The sequence below is a fragment of the Cyanistes caeruleus genome, chromosome 30, assembly GCF_971803275.1.
Source record: "Cyanistes caeruleus chromosome 30, bCyaCae1.hap1.1, whole genome shotgun sequence".
Lineage (NCBI taxonomy): Eukaryota > Metazoa > Chordata > Aves > Passeriformes > Paridae > Cyanistes > Cyanistes caeruleus.
This window is the reverse complement of record NC_141730.1, coordinates 2,824,935-2,845,485: the sequence shown is the minus strand read 5'-3', so window position 1 is coordinate 2,845,485 and position 20,551 is coordinate 2,824,935. Positions and strand designations below refer to the sequence as shown.

General features: G+C 55.5%; 1 protein-coding gene across 1 annotated transcript; it reads left to right on the top strand.

Annotated features, from left to right (window-relative positions):
- The first annotated feature begins 409 nt into the window (after positions 1 to 409).
- ZNF687 (zinc finger protein 687) lies at positions 410 to 19,676 on the top strand. The gene is made up of 9 exons (XM_086866397.1): positions 410 to 573; positions 4,688 to 6,776; positions 8,964 to 9,142; positions 10,303 to 10,479; positions 14,452 to 14,614; positions 15,617 to 15,913; positions 16,688 to 16,800; positions 17,556 to 17,691; positions 18,419 to 19,676. Exons 2-9 carry the CDS (start codon positions 4,701 to 4,703, stop codon positions 18,992 to 18,994), a joined length of 3,717 nt encoding a protein of 1,238 aa, XP_086722523.1. The 5' UTR covers positions 410 to 573; positions 4,688 to 4,700; the 3' UTR covers positions 18,995 to 19,676.
- The last annotated feature ends 875 nt before the right edge of the window (positions 19,677 to 20,551 follow it).

Below are 20,551 nucleotides of genomic sequence, written 5' to 3'. Positions count from 1 at the left end.
CCGCCGCCATGGACGCTCCGTGAGGCCAATGGCGGCCGGAACCCGCTCTTGATAAACAGCGCGTTTCCACCAATGAGAAGCGAGAACAGGAGGGGGAGACTTGAAGGACAGCCCTTTCCACCAATCGGCAGAGTGATGCGCCAGTCCTGGGAACCAATAGAAAGCGAGAACATCGCTGTGGGCGGGGCTTTCCCAGTTGAATGACACCCGCTCTCCCCAATTAACGCACCCTGTGGGGGGCGGGTCCCGCTCAGCCAATGGGGAGTGCGGACGGCCGCGATCAGCATTGAGTGACAGCAGTAATGACCAATCAGAACGCGCGCTTTGATGAGTGACGGGCGTTTCATCCTATGGGAAAGCGCGGCGGGGGCGGGAACGCGCGGCGCGAGCGGCCGGCGGGGCCGTGGGGGCCCAAGCAGGAAGTGGCGGAGGGGAAGCGGCGCCGCTGAGGGGCCCGAACGGGACCGGGATCGGGAACCGGGATCGGGAACCGGGAACCGGGAACGGCATCGAGAAGCGGCATCGAGAAGCGGGCAGCGGCAGCCGGGGAGCGGCCCCCGAGCGCAGCTCCAGGTAGCGGGGCCTGAGGGGCGGGAGAGGCCTGAGGGGGTCAAGGCCTGAGGGGGGGGCGAGGCCTGGGCGGGAAACGCGGCCTGAGGGGGCCCGGCCTGAGGGGGGAAGGGACGGGAACAACCCCCAAAATCCCGGGATTTGGAGGGGTCATCGTCACCTCTTCCCTCCGAAATTCCCGGGATTTGGAGGGGTCATCGTCACCTCTTCCCTCCGAAAATCCCGGGATTTGGAGGGGTCATCGTCACCTCTTCCCTGGAAATTCCCGGGATTTGGAGGGGTCATCGTCACCTCTTCCCTCCGAAAATCCCGGGGATTTTGGGGGTCGTGATCGTTCCCCCTCCATTCCCGGAATTTTGGAGGGTCGCGGTCGCTCCTTCCCGACTAAAAAAATCCCGGGATTTTTTGGGGTCATCGTCATCTTTTCCCTCCGAAATCCTGGAATTTTGGAGGGTCTCGGTCACCCCCCTCCCGTCCGAAATCCCGGGATTTCGAGGGGTCATGTTCAGGTCTTTCCACAAAAAGAAATCCCGGGATTTGTGGGGATCAGGATCATTCTCCCCCCTCACCCCGATCCTGAAATTCTGGGGGGTCACGGGCAGCCCTTCCCCATCCCAAATCCTGGGATTTCGAGAGGTCTCGGTCCTTCCTCCGTCCTCTCCTAACCGGAATTTGGGATGGGGAGTTTGGGATCAGGACAAGAAATTTGGGATGGGGAATTTGGGATCAGGATGGGAAATTTGGGATGGGGAGTTTGGGGATTGAGATGGGGAATTTGGGATTGGGAATTTGGGATCGGGAGTTTGGGATCAGGATGGGAAATTTGGGATAGGGATGGGGAGTTTGGGATTGGGGAATTTGGGATGGAGAGTTTGGGATCAGGACAGGAAATTCAGGATGGGGAGTTTGGGATTGAGATGGGGAATTTGGGATGGGGAGTTTGGGATTGGGGAATTTGGGATGGAGAGTTTGGGATCAGGACAGGAAATTCGGGATGGGGAGTTTGGGACTGAGATGGGGAATTTGGGATTGAGCCCTTGGGGTCGGGATGGGGACCTTGAGATCCTGAATATTTGGGAAAACCCCAAAATCCCACGGAATCCCTGCCCAGCCCCATCCCCATTTTCCCGTCCTGGGAAAATCGGGAATCCCGGAACCCTCCTGGCTCCTGCCGGGGCTGGAGCCGTTCCCTTTCCCGTTGGGAATGTCGGGATTTTGGGATTTGTCGGGATGGTGGGATCGGGGCCAGCCCCGGGCGGTGCCGCGGCTCCGGGGCCGGCAGATGGTCGGGAATTAATTCCCTCCAAATCCTGGGAATTTAATCCCACACGGATCCCTCGGCAGCTGCGCCGGGATGGGGGCGGGAGCGGCACGGGGGCATCGGGAGTTTGGGATCAGGAGTTTGGGATGGGGATGAGGAGTTTGGGATTGGGGATTTAGGATTGGGATGGGGAATTTGGGATCGGGGGTTTAGGATTGGGATGGGGAGAGTGGGATCAAGAGTTTGGGATCAGGAGTTTGGGATCAGGATGGGGAGTTTGGGATCAGGGATTTAGGATTGGGATGGGGAGAGTGGGATCAGGAGTTTGGGATCAGGAGTTTGGGATCAGGATGGGGAGTTTGGGATCAGGGATTTAGGATTGGGATGGGGAGAGTGGGATCAGGATTGGGAGTTTGGGATGAGGAGTTTGAGAGCAGGATTGGAAGTTTGGGATCGGGAGTTTGGGATCAGGGATTTAGGATTGGGATGGGGGATTGGGATCAGGAATTTGGGATCGGGAGTTTGGGATGGGGAGTTTGGGATCAGGGGTTTAGGACTGGGATGGGGGATCGGGATCAGGAATTTGGGATGGGGAGTTTGGGATTGGGATGAGGAGTTTGGGATCAGTGTAAGGAGTTTGGGATCAGGAGTTTGGGATCAGTGTGAGGAGTTTGGGATCAGGAGTTTGGGATTGGGATCAGGAATTTGGGATCTGTGTGAGGAATTTGGGATCCGTGTGAGGAATTTGGGATCAGTTTGGAAACCAGGATTTGCCACAGGTGGATTTTTTGGGATAATCTCTCCCTGTTCGTGGCTCTCCCGCTTTTCCCACCTCCTTTTCCAAGGGAAACTGAGCCGGGAAGGATTTTCCAAACCCCGCTCCCGCTCCCACACGGCTCCTTTTGGATCTTCCAGTCCTGGGTGTGCTTATTCCCAAAAAAAACCCTTGGATTGGGATGACAGGAGGAAGGAATTGAGCTGGGGAAATCCTGGATCCATCCCAAACATTCCCAAGGATTTGGATGTGAATGGGAAAGGACAAAGAGCCCAATTCCCTCCCCCCCCAAAACAATTCCCGGCTTTTCCAAAGGATTCATTCCCTACCTGGGGAGGCTTTTCATGGGATAAAAGGGCAGGGGAAAAAAAAGGGATTTGGGAAGGAAAAGGCCTCTCCTGGGGCACATTCCAGAGGAAAAGTCAGTGGAATTCCTCCAGAGGCCTCAAATCCAGCGGGAATTCAGGGCTGGAATTTGGGGTTGGATCCATGGCTCTTTCCCACTTTTTCCAGGCTGGAAAAAATGTGGGAATAAAATCCTTCCTCATGAAAGGAGATTTTTCCCTAAAAAAAAAACACAAAACTCAAAATTCCGTGGAGCTTCCAGACCTGCTGGAATTCCGGAATTCCAGGGGTTAACTGGGAATTGTCCCTGGGATGGGGCCGGATCCCGAGGCTTTCCCGGGAATTCAGGGGATGGATCGGCAGCGGGGCTGGGAAGGGAATTTTTGGGGTGGGAATGGGGATTTTTGGGATAAAAGGGGAATATTTGGGGTGGGAATGGGGATTTTTGGGATAAAAGGGGAATATTTGGGGTGGAAATGGGGATTTTTGGGCTGAAAGGGGAATATTTGGGGTGAGAATGAGGATTTTTGGGACAAAAGGGGGGGATTTAGGGTGGGAATGGGGATTTTTGGGATAAAAGGGGAATTTTTGGGGTGGAAATGGGGAGTTTTGGGATAAAAGGGGAATTTTTGGGGTGGGAATGGGGATTTTTGGGATAAAAGGGGAATTTTTGGGGTGGAAATGGGGAGTTTTGGGATAAAAGGGGAATATTTGGGGTGGGAATGGGGATTTTTGGGATAAAAGGGGAATATTTGGGGTGGGAATGGGGATTTTTGGGATAAAAGGGGAATTTTTGGGGTGAGAATGAGGATTTTTGGGATAAAAGGGGAATATTTGGGGTGAGAATGGGGATTTTTGGGATAAAAGGGGAATATTTGGGGTGGGAATGGGGATTTTTGGGATAAAAGGGGAATATTTGGGGTGGAAATGGGGATTTTTGGGCTGAAAGGGGAATATTTGGGGTGAGAATGAGGATTTTTGGGACAAAAGGGGGGGATTTAGGGTGGGAATGGGGATTTTTGGGATAAAAGGGGAATTTTTGGGGTGGGAATGGGGATTTTTGGGATAAAAGGGGAATATTTGGGGTGGAAATGGGGATTTTTGGGCTGAAAGGGGAATATTTGGGGTGAGAATGAGGATTTTTGGGACAAAAGGGGGGGATTTAGGGTGGGAATGGGGATTTTTGGGATAAAAGGGGAATTTTTGGGGTGGGAATGGGGATTTTTGGGATAAAAGGGGAATATTTGGGGTGGAAATGGGGATTTTTGGGATAAAAGGGGAATATTTGGGGTGGGAATGGGGATTTTTGGGATAAAAGGAGAATATTTGGGGTGGGAATGAGGATTTTTGGGATAAAAGGGGAATTTTTGGGGTGGGAATGGGGATTTTTTGGGATGAAAGGGGGGGATTTGGGGTGGGAATGGGAAATGAATGGGATCAAAATGGAACGGGAATTGAAATAAATGGGAATGGGAATGGGAATGGAAATGGGAATGGGATAAAAACGGGAACAGAATGGAAGAGAAATAGAAATAAAACGGAACAGGAAAGGAACGGGAATTAGAATGAAATGGAGAATTAATGGGAATTCTGGGAGATAAACCAGGAACAGGAAAAGGCTGCGGAATATCGGGATTCCCGGGATTTCTGGGGATGGAAACCCAGGAATTCCCACTGGGAAAACCCAAATTCCCGACGCCCTCAGCCCCTTTCTCCCCCCACTCCTTTTTTCCCAGCTCCTTCCCAGCCATGGGGGACATGAAAACCCCGGATTTCGACGACCTCTTGGCCGCCTTCGACATCCCCGACATCGACGCCAACGAGGCCATCCACTCCCACCACGAGGATCCCGAATCCCACGGCAAACAAATCCCGGGAGAGCCGGGATCCGCCGGCCCTGCCGAGCACGTCCTGCCCCACCCGGACATCTCGGCCGTCAGCGTCATCGTCAAGAACACCGTGTGTCCGGAGCAGCTGGAGAACTTGGATTCCCGAGGGAAGGAGGGGCACGGCATGGCCCCGAGGCTCCTCCAGAACGGATTCGGAGCTTCCGACGTTCCCAGATCGCCCAATTCCCGCTCCGGGGAGGCGCCTTCCAACGGGGAGTGCTGGGGCAAGGAGAAGAACTCCAAGGCTTTGGATTTGTTCTCGCATTTCAGCCCCGATCCCAGCGAGGACGGCGCCAATTTGATCGACAGATCCCGGGAGTGCAAAGGCAAGGAGAAATCCCTGGCCGTGCCCTCGCTGGCTCCGTCCCCCACCCCGGATTCCAAGAGATCCCTGGGAGAATCCTCCGAGGGTCTGGATCCGCCTTTCCCGGCGCCGTTCCGGGCCGGCGACGGATCCCACCCCGTTGCCCGCATCAAAAAGGAGGAATCGGACTCGGAGGAGGCTCCGGCCCGGAGCTCCAGCCCCAAGGGCTCGGTGTTGGATCACCTGAAATCCGTCAGCGTCCGCTATTCCGCCGCCGAGGATTCTCCCGCCGCGCCCTGGCCGGGATCGGACGCGGCGGCGCCGGACGGCGGCGGCGGCGGCGGCGCCGAGCTCAAACGCTCGCCCGGGAGCCCTCGGGAATCTTTCTCCTCTCCGGGAATTCCCATCCCGCCCTCTCCCAAGCAGCTCTCCCTGAAGGAAGAGCGGGAAATGCTGGAGAAATCCATGGGGAGCCCCGGCAGCGTTTCCAGCGGCGAGGAGGAGGAGGAGGAGGAGGAAGAGGAGGAGGAGGAGGAGGAAGAAAACACCAACTCGCCCTCCTCCAGCTCCTCGCGGCCGCTCAAAGTCCGCATCAAAACCATCAAAACCTCCTGCGGCAGCATCACCAGGACGGTCACCAGGGTCTCCTCGGACTCGGAGCCGCCCTCCGCCGGCATCCCGGGCCAGCAGAATTCCCAGGAAACCTCGGAATTCCCGGCGGAGGCGGCGCCCAGGGAGAAGCCGGAGCTGCCCGGCGCCGCCAAGGGCGCGGAAGGGCCCAGGACGGTGAGCGTGCAGCTGGGCAACGGCACCAAGCTGAAGGGCACGGTGCTGCCGGTGGCCACCATCCAGAGCGCCAGCAGCGCCATGCTGATCGCCGCCAGCGTGGCCCAGCAGAAATCCGCCGCGCTCCCGGCGAAGGGCGGCAAATCCGTGGCTAAAAACATCCTCAGCTTGGTGCCGCAACCCCTCCCCAAAGCCAACGGCGCCGCCAAATCCGACGGCGGCGGCGCGGCCGCGGCCAAATCGGCGCCCGGCGTGGCCGGCACCGTCATCTCCCGCAGCCAGTCCAGCCTGGTGGAGGCTTTCAACAAAATCCTCAACGGCAAAAACCCGCTGCCCACCTACCGGCCCAACCTGAGCCCGCCCGCCGAGTCCAGCCTGGCGCTGCCGCCCGCCGGCTACCGCTGCCTGGAGTGCGGCGACGCCTTCGCGCTGGAGCGCAGCCTGGCGCGGCACTACGACCGGCGCAGCATGCGCATCGAGGTCACCTGCAACCACTGCGCCAAGCGCCTGGTGTTCTTCAACAAGTGCAGCCTGCTGCTGCACGCCCGCGAGCACAAGGACAAGGGCTTGGTGATGCAGTGCTCGCACCTGGTGATGCGGCCGGTGGCGCTGGAGCAGATGATCGGGCAGCCCGACGTGACGCCGCTGGCGGCGCTGGCGGTGGCGGCGGCGGCGGAAGGAGGGAGCGCGGCGGCGGCGGCGGCGCAGGAAACGCCGGTGATGCCGCTGGGGACGGAGCAGAGCAGCTACAGCTGTTTCAGGTGTTTGGAGTGCAAGGAGCAGTGCAAGGACAAGGCCGGGCTGGCGGCGCATTTCCAGCAGGTGACGGCGGGAGGAGGCAGCACGGTGAGAGACGGGAGAAGGTGGGAGGTGGTGGGACATGGTGGGGAGATGATGAGAAGGTGGTGGGACATCATGAGAAGAAGGTGGGAGAGTGGTGGGAGGTGGTGGGACATGGTGGGAGAAGGTGGGAGTGTGGTGGGACATCATGAGAAGAAGGTGGGAGAGTGGTGGGAGGTGGTGGGAGATGGTGGGAGAAGGTGGGAGAAGGTGGGAGTGTGGTGGGACATCATGAGAAGAAGGTGGGAGAGTGGTGGGAGATGGTGGGAGAAGGTGGGGAGATGATGAGAAGGTGGTGGGGCATCATGAGAAGAAGGTGGGAGTTGGTGGGACATGGTGGGGGAGCAGTGGGAGTGTGGTGAGAGGTGGTGGGACATCATATGGAGAAGGTGGGAGATGGTGGGGAGGTGGTGAGAAGGTGGGACATGGTGGGAGATGGTGGGAGAGTGGTGGGACATGATGAGGAGAAGGTGGGAGAAGCTGGGACACGGTGGGACATGGTGGGAGAAGATGGGAGAAGGTGGGGAGGTGGTGGGAGAGTGGTGGGAGTGTGGTGGAACATCATATGGAGAAGGTGGGAGAGTGGTGGGACATGATGAGAAGAAGGTGGGAGATGGTGGGAGAAGGTGGGGAGATGATGAGAAGGTGGTGGGACATGATGAGAAGAAGGTGGGAGATGGTGGGGAGGTGGTGAGAAGGTGGGAGATGGTGGGAAGAAGGTGGGAGAGTGGTGGGACATGATGAGAAGAAGATAGGAGATGGTGGGAAGGTGGTGAGAAGGTGGTGGAACATTGTGAGAAGAAGGTGGGAGATGGTGGGAAGGTGGTGGAACATTGTGAGAAGAAGGTGGGACATGGTGGAGAGGTGGTGGGAAGTGTGGGACATCACGAGAAGAAGAGAGTGGGACATGGTGGGAGGTGGTGGGACATCATGAGGAGAAGGTGGGAGAAGGTGGAACAAGGTAGGAGAGCAGTGGGGAGATGATGAGAAGGTGGTGGGACATCATGAGGAGAAGGTGGGAGAAGGTGGGAGATGGTGGGAAGTGTGGGACATCACGAGAAGAAGAAGGTGGGACATGGTGGGACGAAGGTGGGAGGTGTCAGGAGATGCTCGGAGATGGTTGAGGAGCTGGGAGAAGGTGAGAGGACACTGGGAACATCCATCTGTGGATCCCATCCCGAAAATCCCATAAATCCCATAAATCCCATCCCATAAATCCCATAGATCCCATAAATCCCATAAATCCCATCCATCCCATCCTGTAAATCCCATAAATCCCATAAATCCCATCCCATAAATCCCATAAATCCCATCCCATAAATCCCATAAATCCCATCCCATAAATCCCATAAATCCCATAAATCCCATCCCATAAATCCCATAGATCCCATAAATCCCATAAATCCCATCCATCCCATCCCATAAATCCCATAAATCCCATAAATCCCATAAATCCCATCCCATAAATCCCATAAATCCCATAAATCCCATCCCATAAATCCCATAGATCCCATAAATCCCATAAATCCCATCCATCCCATCCTGTAAATCCCATAAATCCCATAAATCCCATCCCATAAATCCCATAAGTCTCATCCCATAAATCCCATAAATCCCATCCATCCCATAAATCCCATAAATCCCATAAATCCCATAAATCCCATAAATCCCATAAATCTCATCCCTTAAATCCCATAAATCCCTTAAATCCCATCCCATAGATCCCATAAATCTCATCCATCCCATCCCATAAATCCCATAAATCCCATAAATCCCATAAATCCCATCCCATAAATCCCATCAATCCCATCCATCCCATCCCATCCCAACAGATCCATCCTGATCCATCCCATCCCAGTCCCCACTGGAATCTCCCCAGTCCTGTTTGGATCCTGATCCCGTTGGGAATTCCCCAGAACTTTCTGGAACCCTGATCCCGTCGGGAATTCCCCAGAACTTTCTGGAACCCTGATCCCGTCGGGAATTCCCCAGAACTTTCTGGAACCCTGATCCCGTCGGGAATTCCCCATCACCATTTTTAACCCCTTCCTCGCCAAACCCTCCCATAACTCCCCCACCCTTTGCTTCCCACCCAAACCTCCCTGGAGTTTTTCACCATCCCAGAGCCCGGGATTCCCGGAATTCCCGGAATTCCCGGAATTCCCGGAATTCCCATTTTTCCCCCCCGCTCAGGTGTGCTCGGCGTGTCCCATGATCCTGGCCAACCGCTGCAGCTTCAGCGCGCACCAGCGCATGCACCGCAGCCGCCCGCCCCACGTGTGCCCCGAGTGCGGCGGCAACTTCCTGCTGGCCAACTTCCAGAGCCACCTGCGGGAGTCCTGCCTGCACTTCTCCCGCAGGGTGGGCTACAGGTAATCCCGGGAATGCTGGGAATTCTGGGAATGCTGGGAATAACCGGGAATAACCGGGAATAACCGGGAATAACCGGGGATTCTGGGAATAACCGGGGATTCTGGGGATTTCCTGCTGGCCAACTTCCAGAGCCACCTGCGGGAGTCCTGCCTGCACTTCTCCCGCAGGGTGGGCTACAGGTAATCCCGGGAATGCCGGGAATCCCGGGAATAACCGGGGATTCTGGGAATAACCGGGGCGGGAATTTCCTGCTGGCCAACTTCCAGAGCCACCTGCGGGAGTCCTGCCTGCACTTCTCCCGCAGGGTGGGATACAGGTAATCCCGGGAATGCCGGGAATGCCGGGAATAACCGGGAATAACCGGGAATAACCGGGGATTCTGGGAATAACCGGGGATTCTGGGAATTTCCTGCTGGCCAACTTCCAGAGCCACCTGCGGGAGTCCTGCCTGCACTTCTCCCGCAGGGTGGGCTACAGGTAATCCCGGGAATGCCGGGAATCCCGGGAATAACCGGGAATAACCGGGAATTCCGGGAATAACTGGGGATTCTGGGAATAACCGGGGTGGGAATCACTGAAAGGTCCAGAAGCGGGGTGTGCTCATGGGATGTGGTGGGAATTTCCTGCTGGTCAACTTTGTCTCCCTTTGGAATCCGTGATCCCTTCGGAACCCCCAATCCCGTTGGGAATTCCTGGATCCCTTTGGAAACCCCCGATCCCACTGGGAATTCCCGGCTCCCGTTGGAACCCCTGATCCCACTGGGAATTCCCAGATCCCTTTGGATCCCCCAATCCTGCTGGGAATTCCCAGATCCCGCTGGGAATTCCCGGATCCCGCTGGGAAATCTCGGATCCCTTTGGATCCCCTGATCCCGTTGGGAATTCCCGGATCCCGCTGGGAATTCCCGGATCCCTTTGGATCCCCCAATCCTGCTGGGAATTCCCGGATCCCTTTGGGAATTCCCAGATCCCTTTGGAACCCCTGATCCCACTGGGAATTCCCAGATCCCGTTGGGAATTCCCGGATCCCTTTGGATCCCCCGATCCCGTTGGGAATTCCCGGATCCCTTTGGAACCCCTGATCCCACTGGGAATTCCCTGATCCCTTTGGGAATTCCCGGCTCCCGTTGGAACCCCGTTTCCCTCCTGATCCCCGCAGGTGTCCCAGCTGCTCCGTGGTGTTCGGCGGCGTCAATTCCATCAAATCCCACATCCAGAGCTGTCACTGCGAGGTTTTCCACAAGTGCCCCGTGTGTCCCATGGCCTTCAAATCCTCCCCCAGCGCCCAGGGCCACCTGTGCGCGCAACACCCGGCCTGCGGCGCGCAGCCCGCCAAGTCAGTGCTGCGGGAACGACACCGGGGGAACACGCGGCGGGAAAAACGGCGGGAAAAACGGCGGGAATAACACTGGGAATAACGGGGGAACGGCGGGAACAACACCGGGAAAAACACCGGGGAAACACACAGAGGGAAAAACGGCGGGAATAACACTGGGAATAACGGGGGAACGGCGGGAATAACAGGGGGAAACTGCGGGAAAAACACTGGGAAAAACACCGGGAACAACACCGGGAAAAACGGCGGGGAACGGCGGGAAAAACACCGGGAATAACACTGGGAAAAACGGCGGGAAAAACACTGGGAAAAATGGCGGGAATAACACCGGGAATAACACTGGGAATAACGGGGGAAACCGCAGGAAAAACAGCGGGAATAACACCGGGAATAACGGGGGAACGGCGGGAATAACACCGGGAATAACACTGGGAAAAACGGCAGGGAACGGCGGGAAAAACGCAGGGAAAAACGGCGGGGAACGGCGGGAAAAACACTGGGAATAACGGGGGAACGGCGGGAAAAACAGCGGGATTAACACTGGGAATAACGGGGGAACGGCGGGAAAAACGGGGAATAACGGCGGGGAAACAGCGGGAATAACACTGGGAAAAACGGCAGGGAACGGCGGGAAAAACGGCGGGAATAACACTGGGAATAACACCGGGAACAACACCGGGAAAAACGGCAGGAATAACACTGGGAATAACGGGGGAATGGCGGGAAAAACAGCGGGAACAACACCGGGAAAAACGGCGGGAATAACACTGGGAAAAACGGCGGGAAAAACAGCGGGAATAACACTGGGAATAACGGGGGAACGGCGGGAATAACACCGGGAATAACGGCGGGAATAACACCGGGAATAACACTGGGAAAAACGGCGGGGAACGGCGGGAATAACACCGGGAATAACGGCAGGGAAACGGCGGGAAAAACACCGGGAATAACACTGGGAATAACGGGGGAACGGCGGGAACAACACCGGAAGCAACACCGGGGGAACGGTGGGAAAAACAGGGGGAATAACGGCGGGGAAACAGCGGGAATAACACCGGGAATAACACTGGGAATAACACCGGGAATAACACCGGGGGAATGGCGGGAATAACACGGGGAAACGGCGGGAATAGCGGCGGGGGAACGGCGGGAATAACACCGGGAATAACACTGGGAATAACAGGGGGAAACGGCAGGAAAAACAGCGGGAAAAACACTGGGAATAACGGGGGAACGCCGGGAATAACAGCGGGAATAATGGCAGGGAAACGGCAGGAAAAACAGCGGGAATAACACTGGGAATAACGGAGGAACGGCGGGAACAACACCGGGAACAACACCGGGGGAACGGTGGGAAAAACAGGGGGAATAACGGCGGGGAAACAGCGGGAATAACACTGGGAATAACACCGGGAATAACACCGGGGGAATGGCGGGAATAACACGGGGAAACGGCGGGAATAGCGGCGGGGGAACGGCGGGAATAACACCGGGAATAACACTGGGAATAACGGGCGGAACGGCGGGAATAACAGCGGGAATAACACTGGGAATAACGGGCGGAACGCCGGGAATAAGAGCGGGAATAACACTGGGAAAAACGGGAAAAACACCGGGAATAACACTGGGAATAACGGGCGGAACGGCGGGAATAACAGCGGGAATAATGGCAGGGGAATGGTGGGAATAACACCGGGAATAACACTGGGAATAACGGGGGAACGGCGGGAATAACAGGGGGAATAACGGCGGGGAAACAGCGGGAATAACACTGGGGGAATGGCGGGAATAACAGCGGGAACAACACCGGGAAAAACACCAGGAAAAACACCGGGAAAAATGGCGGGGAACGGCGGGAATAACACCGGGAATAACGGCAGGGAAACGGCAGGAAAAACAGCGGGAATAACACCGGGAATAACACTGGGGGAATGGCGGGAATAACAGCGGGAAAACACCGGGAATAACAGGCGGAACGGCGGGAATAACAGCGGGAATGACGGCAGGGGAACGGTGGGAATAACACCGGGAATAACACCGGGAATAACACCGGGAATAACAGGGGGGAACAGCGGGAATAACAGCGGGAATAATGGCAGGGGAACGGCGGGAATAACACTGGGAATAACGGGGGAACGGCGGGAATAACACAGGGAAAAACACCGGGAAAAACGGCGGGGGAACGGCGGGAATAACACCGGGAATATCAGGGGGAACAGTGGGAATAACAGCGGGGAAACACCGGGAATAACGGGGAAACAACGGGAATAACACAGGGAAAAACACCGGGAATAACGGCGGGAAAAACGCTGGGAATAACAGGGGGAAACAGCGGGAAAAACGCCGGGAATACACTGGGAATGTCCGGCGGGGGAGGGGGAGGGGAAGGGACGGGGGGTGGGAAATTCGGGAATGAAAAATTGGGATGATTTTTCCGAGAGTGCCTTGTGTGACACGGTGTTCACGCACAGCTTCCCGTCGATATTCCCATGGAATTCCCATGGATTCCCATGGATTTCCATGGATTTTTCCCGGGATTTTTCCCAGGACAATTCCCATGGATTTCCCACGGGTTTCCCACGGGTTTTCCATGGATTTCCGATGATTCCCATGGATTTTTCCAGGCTGATCTTGTCATGTGTGACACGGTGTTCACGCACCGTTCCCATCGATATTCCCATGGGATTCCCATGGATTTCCATGGATTTTTCCCGGGATTTTTCCTGGGACGATCCCCACGGGTTTTCCATGGATTTTCCATGGATTTCCCACGGGTTTTCCATGGATTTTTCCAGGCTGATCTACAAGTGTGCCGTGTGTGACACGGTGTTCACGCATCGTTCCCATTGATATTCCCATGGATTTTCCATGGATTTTTCTTGGGATTTTTCTTGGGATTTTTCCTGGGACGATTCCCACAGGTTTTCCATGGATTTTCCATGGATTTCCCACGGGTTTCCCATGGATTTTCCATGGATTTTTCCAGGCTGATCTACAAGTGTGCCATGTGTGACACGGTGTTCACGCATCGTTCCCATTGATATTCCCATGGATTTTCCATGGATTTTTCCAGGCTGATCTACAAGTGTGCCATGTGTGACACGGTGTTCACGCATCGTTCCCATTGATATTCCCATGGATTTTCCATGGATTTTTCTTGGGATTTTTCCCAGGATTTTTCCCAGGACAATTCCCATGGATTTCCCACGGGTTTCCCATGGGTTTTCCATGGATTTCCGATGATTCCCATGGATTTTTCCAGGCTGACCTTGTCATGTGTGACACGGTGTTCACGCATCGTTCCCGTCGATATTCCCATGGAATTTCCATGGATTCCAATGGATTTTTCCCGGGATTTTTCCTGGGACGATCCCCACGGGTTTTCCATGGATTTTCCATGGATTTCCCACGGATTTTCCATGGATTTTTCCAGGCTGATCTACAAGTGTGCCGTGTGTGACACGGTGTTCACGCATCGTTCCCATTGATATTCCCATGGATTTCCATGGATTTTTCTTGGGATTTTTCTTGGGATTTTTCCTGGGACGATTCCCACAGGTTTTCCATGGATTTTCCATGGATTTCCCACGGGTTTCCCATGGATTTTCCATGGATTTTTCCAGGCTGATCTACAAGTGTGCCATGTGTGACACGGTGTTCACGCATCGTTCCCATTGATATTCCCATGGATTTTTCTTGGGATTTTTCCCAGGATTTTTCCTGGGACAATCCCCACAGGTTTTCCATGGATTTCCCATGGATTTCCCACGGGTTTCCCATGGATTTTTCCAGGCTGATCTACAAGTGTGCCGTGTGTGACACGGTGTTCACGCATCGTTCCCATTGATATTCCCATGGATTTTTCCTGGGATTTTTCCTGGGATTTTTCCCGGGATTTTTCCTGGGACGATTCCCACAGGTTTCCATGGATTTCCCATGGATTTCCCACGGGTTTCCCATGGATTTTTCCAGGCTGATCTACAAGTGTGCCATGTGTGACACGGTGTTCACGCACAAGCCGCTGCTCTCGTCGCACTTTGACCAGCACCTGCTCCCGCAGCGCGTCAGCGTCTTCCGCTGCCCCCACTGCCCGCTGCTCTTCGCCCAGAAACGAACCATGCTCGAGCACCTCAAGGTCAGGCACCATTCCCGACGGGAATGCCGGAATTCCGGCCGGGAACGGCGAAATTCCGGCTAAAAACGGTGAAATTCCGGCTAAAAACGGTGAAATTCCGGCTAAAAACGGTGAAATTCCGGCCGAAAACGGTGAAATTCTGGCCAAAAACGGTGAAATTCCATCCGGAAACGATGGAATTCTGAGCAAAAAATGGGGGAAATGAGGGTGGGGGAGAGCTCCAGGTGTTCAATCACCCCTTGCTGGAGCAGCTCGGAATTCCAGCTGGGAATGCCGGAATTCTGGCTGAAAATGATGGAATTCTGGCCAAAAATGCCAGAATTCCAGGAAAAATTGGGGGAAATGAGTGAAGGGAAGCGGGAGCCGGGATCTGGGTGGTTTTTCCAAAGGATTTTTTCCATCCCAAACTATTCCAGGATTCCCTGGGCTGGTTTCTTTGGGATTTCTGGGATAAATCCTGGATCCTGCCGGAGATTTTCCATGGATTCCCCATCCCTGGGAGTCTCCAGGACCCCCTGGCACGCTGGGAATGTCCCCAGCCCGGGATTTTTAAGGCTCTTTGGGATCTTTTCCATCCCAAAACATTCCAGCATTCCCTGTTTTGGATTTTTGGGATAAATCCTGGATCCCGGCCCAGATTTTTCCATGGATTCTCCATCCCTGGAACACTGGGAATGTCCCTGCCGTGGGATTGGGGTGGGGTTGGATGGGATTTAAGGATCTTTTCCATCCCAAACCATTCCAGCATTCCCTGTTTTGGTTTCTTTGGGATTTCAGGGATAAATCCCAGATCCCAGCCCAGATTTTTCCATGGATTCCCCACCCCTGGATCCACCTGGAATTTCCATGGGAATGGGCCAGGATCGGATGGGATTTAAGGACCTTTTCCATCCCAAACCATTCCAGGATTCCCTTTCCCGCTCTCCTCGGGATTTCCGGGATAAATCCCAGATCCCGATCCCCCACGGATCCCCTCCGCCATTCCCGATTTCCCCTTCCCAGAACTCCCACCAAGCCCAGAAATCCAAGGACGACTCCTCCAAGAAATCCCCGGCTCTGCTGACGCCCAAACCGGAGCCTCTGGAAGCTCCGGTGGCCAAGAATTCCGAGGAATCCTCGAGCTCCACGGAGGAGGAGGAGCCCCCGAGCTCCCCGGAGCTGCGGAAGAGCAAACGGAGCCGATTCCAGCGGAAATCCGGGAATAAATCCAAGGGCAGCGGCTGGACCTGCGGCGTTTGCCACTCGTGGTTCCCCGAGCGCGACGAGTACGTGGCGCACATGAAGAGGGAGCACGGAAAGGTGGGAATGGCGGGAATTCCCGGGAATTCCGGCCGGGAAACCCCTCGGGAATGGGGGTTGGGGCGGGGAGATTGGAGTTCCTGGCTCTGGCTGGGGCGGGAATCTCGGCTCGTGGATGATCCGGGGTTTTTCCGGGATCTCTCCGGGATTTTCCGGAATTTTCTCAGGGATTTTTCCCGGATTTTCTGGGATATTCCCGGGATTTTCCTGGGATTTTCCCGGGGTGTTTTCTGGCGTTTTCCTGAGGATTTCTCTGGGATTTTTCTGGGGTTTTCTCAGGGATTTTTCCCGGATTTTCTGGGATTTTCCCGGGATTTTCCTGGGATTTTCCCGTGGTGTGTTCTGGCGTTTTCCTGAGGATTTCTCTGGGATTTTTCTGGGGTTTTCCCGGGATTTCCTGGGGTTTTCCCAGGGATTTTCCGGGGTTTTCCTGGGATTTTGTTTGGGATATTCCTGGGGATATTCCTGAGGATTTCTCTGGGATTTTCCAGGGTTTTCCTGGAATGTTTGTGGGGCTTTCCTGGGAATTTGTTTGGGATTTTCCTGGGGATTTTCCAGGGTTTTCCTGGAATGTTTGTGGGGCTTTCCTGGGAATTTGTTTGGGATTTTCCTGGGGATTTTCTGGGGTTTTTATCTGGGATTTTCCAGGGTTTTCATCTGGGATTTGTTGGTATTTTCCTGGGCTGTTTTGGGGATTTTCCTGGGGATTTCCCGGGGTTTTCCCGTGGGTTTTCCCGTGGGATTTCCCGGGATTTCCGCTGGGTGTTCCCGCAGTCGGTGAAGAAGTTCCCGTGCCACCTGTGCGAGCGCTCCTTCTGCTCCGCGCCCAGCCTGCGCCGCCACGTCCGCGTCAACCACGAGGGCATCAAACGCGTCTACCCCTGCCGGTATTCCCGGGATTCCTGGGACCCCCCATTCCCGGGATCCCCCATTCCTGGGATCCCCCCGATTCCTGGGATCCCCTCGATTCCCGGGATCCCCCCATTCCCGGGATCCCCCCATTCCTGGGATTCCCAATTCCTGGGATCCCCCCGATTCCTGGGATCCCCAATTCCCGGGAACACCCCATTCCTGTTACCCCCCGATTCCTGGGATCCCCCCATTCCTGGGATCCCCCCGATTCCCGGGATTCCCCCATTTCTGGGATTCCCCCATTCCCGGGATCCCCAATTCCCGGGAACCCCCCATTCCTGTTATCCCCCGATTCCCGGGATCCCCCCAATTCCCAGGATCCCCCCATTTCCGGGATTCCCCCCAATTCCTGGGATTCACAATTTCTGGGATCCCCACAATTCCCGGGATCTCCACAATTCCCAGTTTAATTCCCAAAGGATTGGGGTTTAATTCCCAAAGAATTGGGGTTTAATTCCCAAAGAAATCAGGGTTTAATTCCCAAGGGGATCAGGGTTTAGTTCCCAAAGAATCGAGGTTTAATTCCCAAGGGGATCAGGGTTTAATTCCCAAAGAATTGGGATTTAATTCCCAAAGAATCGGGGTTTAATTCCCAAAGAATTCAGGGCTCGCTTCCCGCCCGTCCCGCCCAAGTTGGCAGTCGGAATTCCGGGAAGGAGAAGGGTTTGTGCTCCGGGGCTGGGAGGAATTTGGGAATTCCGGCGGCAGCGTTCCCGTTTTCCCGCGGCAGGTACTGCACGGAGGGGAAGCGAACGTTCAGCAGCCGCCTGATCCTGGAGAAGCACATCCAGGTGCGCCACGGCCTCTCCGGAGCCGACGGCCGCGGCCTCGAGCTGCCCGCGGCGCGCGGAGCCGCCGGCGCCCAGGTACCGGCGTTTCCCGCCAATTCCGGCGTTTCCCGCCAATTCCGCCATTTCCCGCCAATTCCGGCGTTTCCCGGCAATTCCGCCGTTTCCCGCCAATTCCGCCGTTTCCCGCCAATTCCGCCGTTTCCCGGGGATTCTGAGGGGTTCTTGGGGGGTTTCCTGGGAATTCCGGGGGGTTCCCGGGGGTTTTGTGGGGATTTCTGGGGGGTTCTTGGCGTTTTCTGGGAATTCCGGGGGGGTTCCCAGGGATTTCCGGGGATTCTGGGGGTTTTGTGGGGGTTTCCTGGGAATTTCCTGGGAATTCCAGGGGATTCCTGGTGTTTCCTGGGTGTTTCCTGGGATTTCCTGTGAATTCTGGGGGGTTCCTGGGTGTTTCCTGTGCTTTCCTGGGTGTTTCCTGGGTGTTTTCTGTGAATTCCTGGCGTTTCCTGGGTGTTTCCTGGGTGTTTTCCCATGAATTCCTGGGTGTTTCCTGGGTGTTTTTCCTGGTTGTTTTCTGGGTGTTTCCTGGGTGTTTCCCCGTGAATTCCATGTGTTTCCTGGGTGTTTCCTGGGTGTTTCCTGGGTGTTTCCTGGGTGTTTTTCCTGGGTGTTTCCTGGGCGTTTCCTGGGTGTTTCCTGGGTGTTTTTCCTGGTTGTTTCCTGGGTGTTTCCTGCTTGTTTCCCGCGAATTCCCGGCGTTCCCTCCCATTCCCCTCCCCCTGACCCCTCCTCCCCTGTCCCCCAGGCTCCCGGCCGGAAGCGCAAGCTCTCCTCGGACGATTCGTGCAGCGAGGAGCCCGACAGCACCACCCCCCCTTCCCAAATCCCCAAACCCCCCAAGGCCCCGTTCCGCTGCCGCAAGTGCGGCTTCGCCGCCGCCGCCCGCGCCGAGCTACAGGCGCACCTGGCCCAGCACCGCGGCAACACCGCGAGCGCAACCGGAACAAGCGGCGCAGCCACGGCGACGGGCAGCCAGCAGTGCCGGGAGTGCGGGCTGTGCTTCGCCTCCCCCGGCTCCCTCAGCCGGCACCGCTTCATCTCCCACAAGAAGCGCAAGGGCTCGGATCCCGCCGAGGAGCCGGGAAGCGCCTCCCGAGGGGGCGGCGCCGGTTCCGCCGGGGGAGCAGCCGGGGGAGCAGCCGGGGGAACAGCCGGAGGAACAGGCGGAGGAACAGGCGGAGGAACAGGCGGAGCGGCGCAGGGGAAGTTGGAGTGCAAAGTTTGCGGGAGAGGATTCGAGAGTCAGCTCAACCTGAAAACGCATTTCCGGACCCACGGAATGGCGTTCATCCGCGCCCGGCAGGGGGCCGAGGAGAACTGAGAATTCCTGGAATTCCCGGAATTCTGGGATTCTGGGAATGGCGTTCATCCGCGCCCGGCAGGGGGCCGAGGAGAACTGAGAATTCCTGGAATTCCCGGGATTCTGGGATTCCTGGAGTTCTGGGAATGGCGTTCATCCGAGCCCGGCAGGGGGCCGAGGAGAACTGAGAATTCCTGGAATTCCTGGAGTTCCTGGAATTCTGGGAATGGCTTCATCCGAGCCCGGCAGGGGGCCGAGGAGAACTGAGGATTCCCGGGAATTCCTGGGATTCTGGGATTCTGGGAATGGCTTCATCCGCGCCCGGCAGGGGGCTGAGGAGAACTGAGGATTCCGGGAATTCCTGGGATTCTGGGATTCTGGGACCCACGGAATGGCGTTCATCCGCGCCCGGCAGGGGGCCAAGGAGAACTGAGAATTCCCGGGAATTCCTGGAATTCCTGGAATTCTGGGAATGGCTTCATACGCGCCCGGCAGGGGGCCGAGGAGAACTGAGAATTCCTGGAATTCTGGGATTTTGGGAATGGCTTCATCCGAGCCCGGCAGGGGGCCGAGGAGAGCTGAACATTCCTGGGATTCCCAGGAATTCTGGGATTGTGGGAATGGCGTTCATCCGAGGAGAACTGAGAATTCCCGGGAATCCTGGAATTCCTGGGATTGGCTTCATCCAAGCCCAGCAGGGGGCCGAGGAGAACTGAGCATTCCCGGGATTCCCGGGATTCCCAGGATTCCGGGACCGGCCCTCAGCGTTCCCGGGAATCTCAGAATTCCCGGAATTCCGGGATGGGCTCCCAGGCCGGGATTTGGCGCCGTGTACATAAAAAACCCCCCGGGAACGCCGGATTCGGGGGAAAGATTTGGGAATTCCGGGATTCCTGGGGGCTCTTCCCAGGAATTCCCGGATCCGGAAGGGACCGGGGAAGCTTTTCCAGCAAAATCCAACTTTTTTTTTTTTTTTTTTTTTGGGATTTTCGTTTGATTTTCCTGGAATTTTGTTTTTTTTGCTGGGAGGGAATTCCTGGATCCGGAGGCCGGGAATTCCGGAGGATCCCCGGGAATGAAGTTCGGACACTCCCGAGGGAGGAGGAGGAGGAGGAAAAAAAAAAGGAGGAAAAAATTGGGAAAAGGGAAAGAAAACTGGGAAAAAAATGGGGAAAAAATGGGGAAAAAAATGGGAAAAAAATGGGGGAAAAATAGGGAAAAAAATGGGAAAAAATGGGAAAAAACCTGGGAAAAAATGGGAAAAAATGGGGAAAAAAATGGGAAAAAAATTGGGAAAAAATGGGAAAAAACCTGGGGAAAAAATGGGGGAAAAAATGGGGAAAAAATGGGCAAAAAAATGGGGGGAAAATGGGAAAAAATTGGAAAAAACTGGGAAAAAATGGGGAAAAAATGAGGAAAAAAAGGGAAAAAAATGGGAAATAATGGGGGAAAAAATGGGGGGAAAATGGGAAAAAAATGGGAAAAAAATTGGAAAAAACCTGGGAAAAAACGGGGAAAAAATAGGGAAAAAAAATGGGAAAAAAAAATGGGAAAAAAATTGGAAAAAAATGGGAAAAA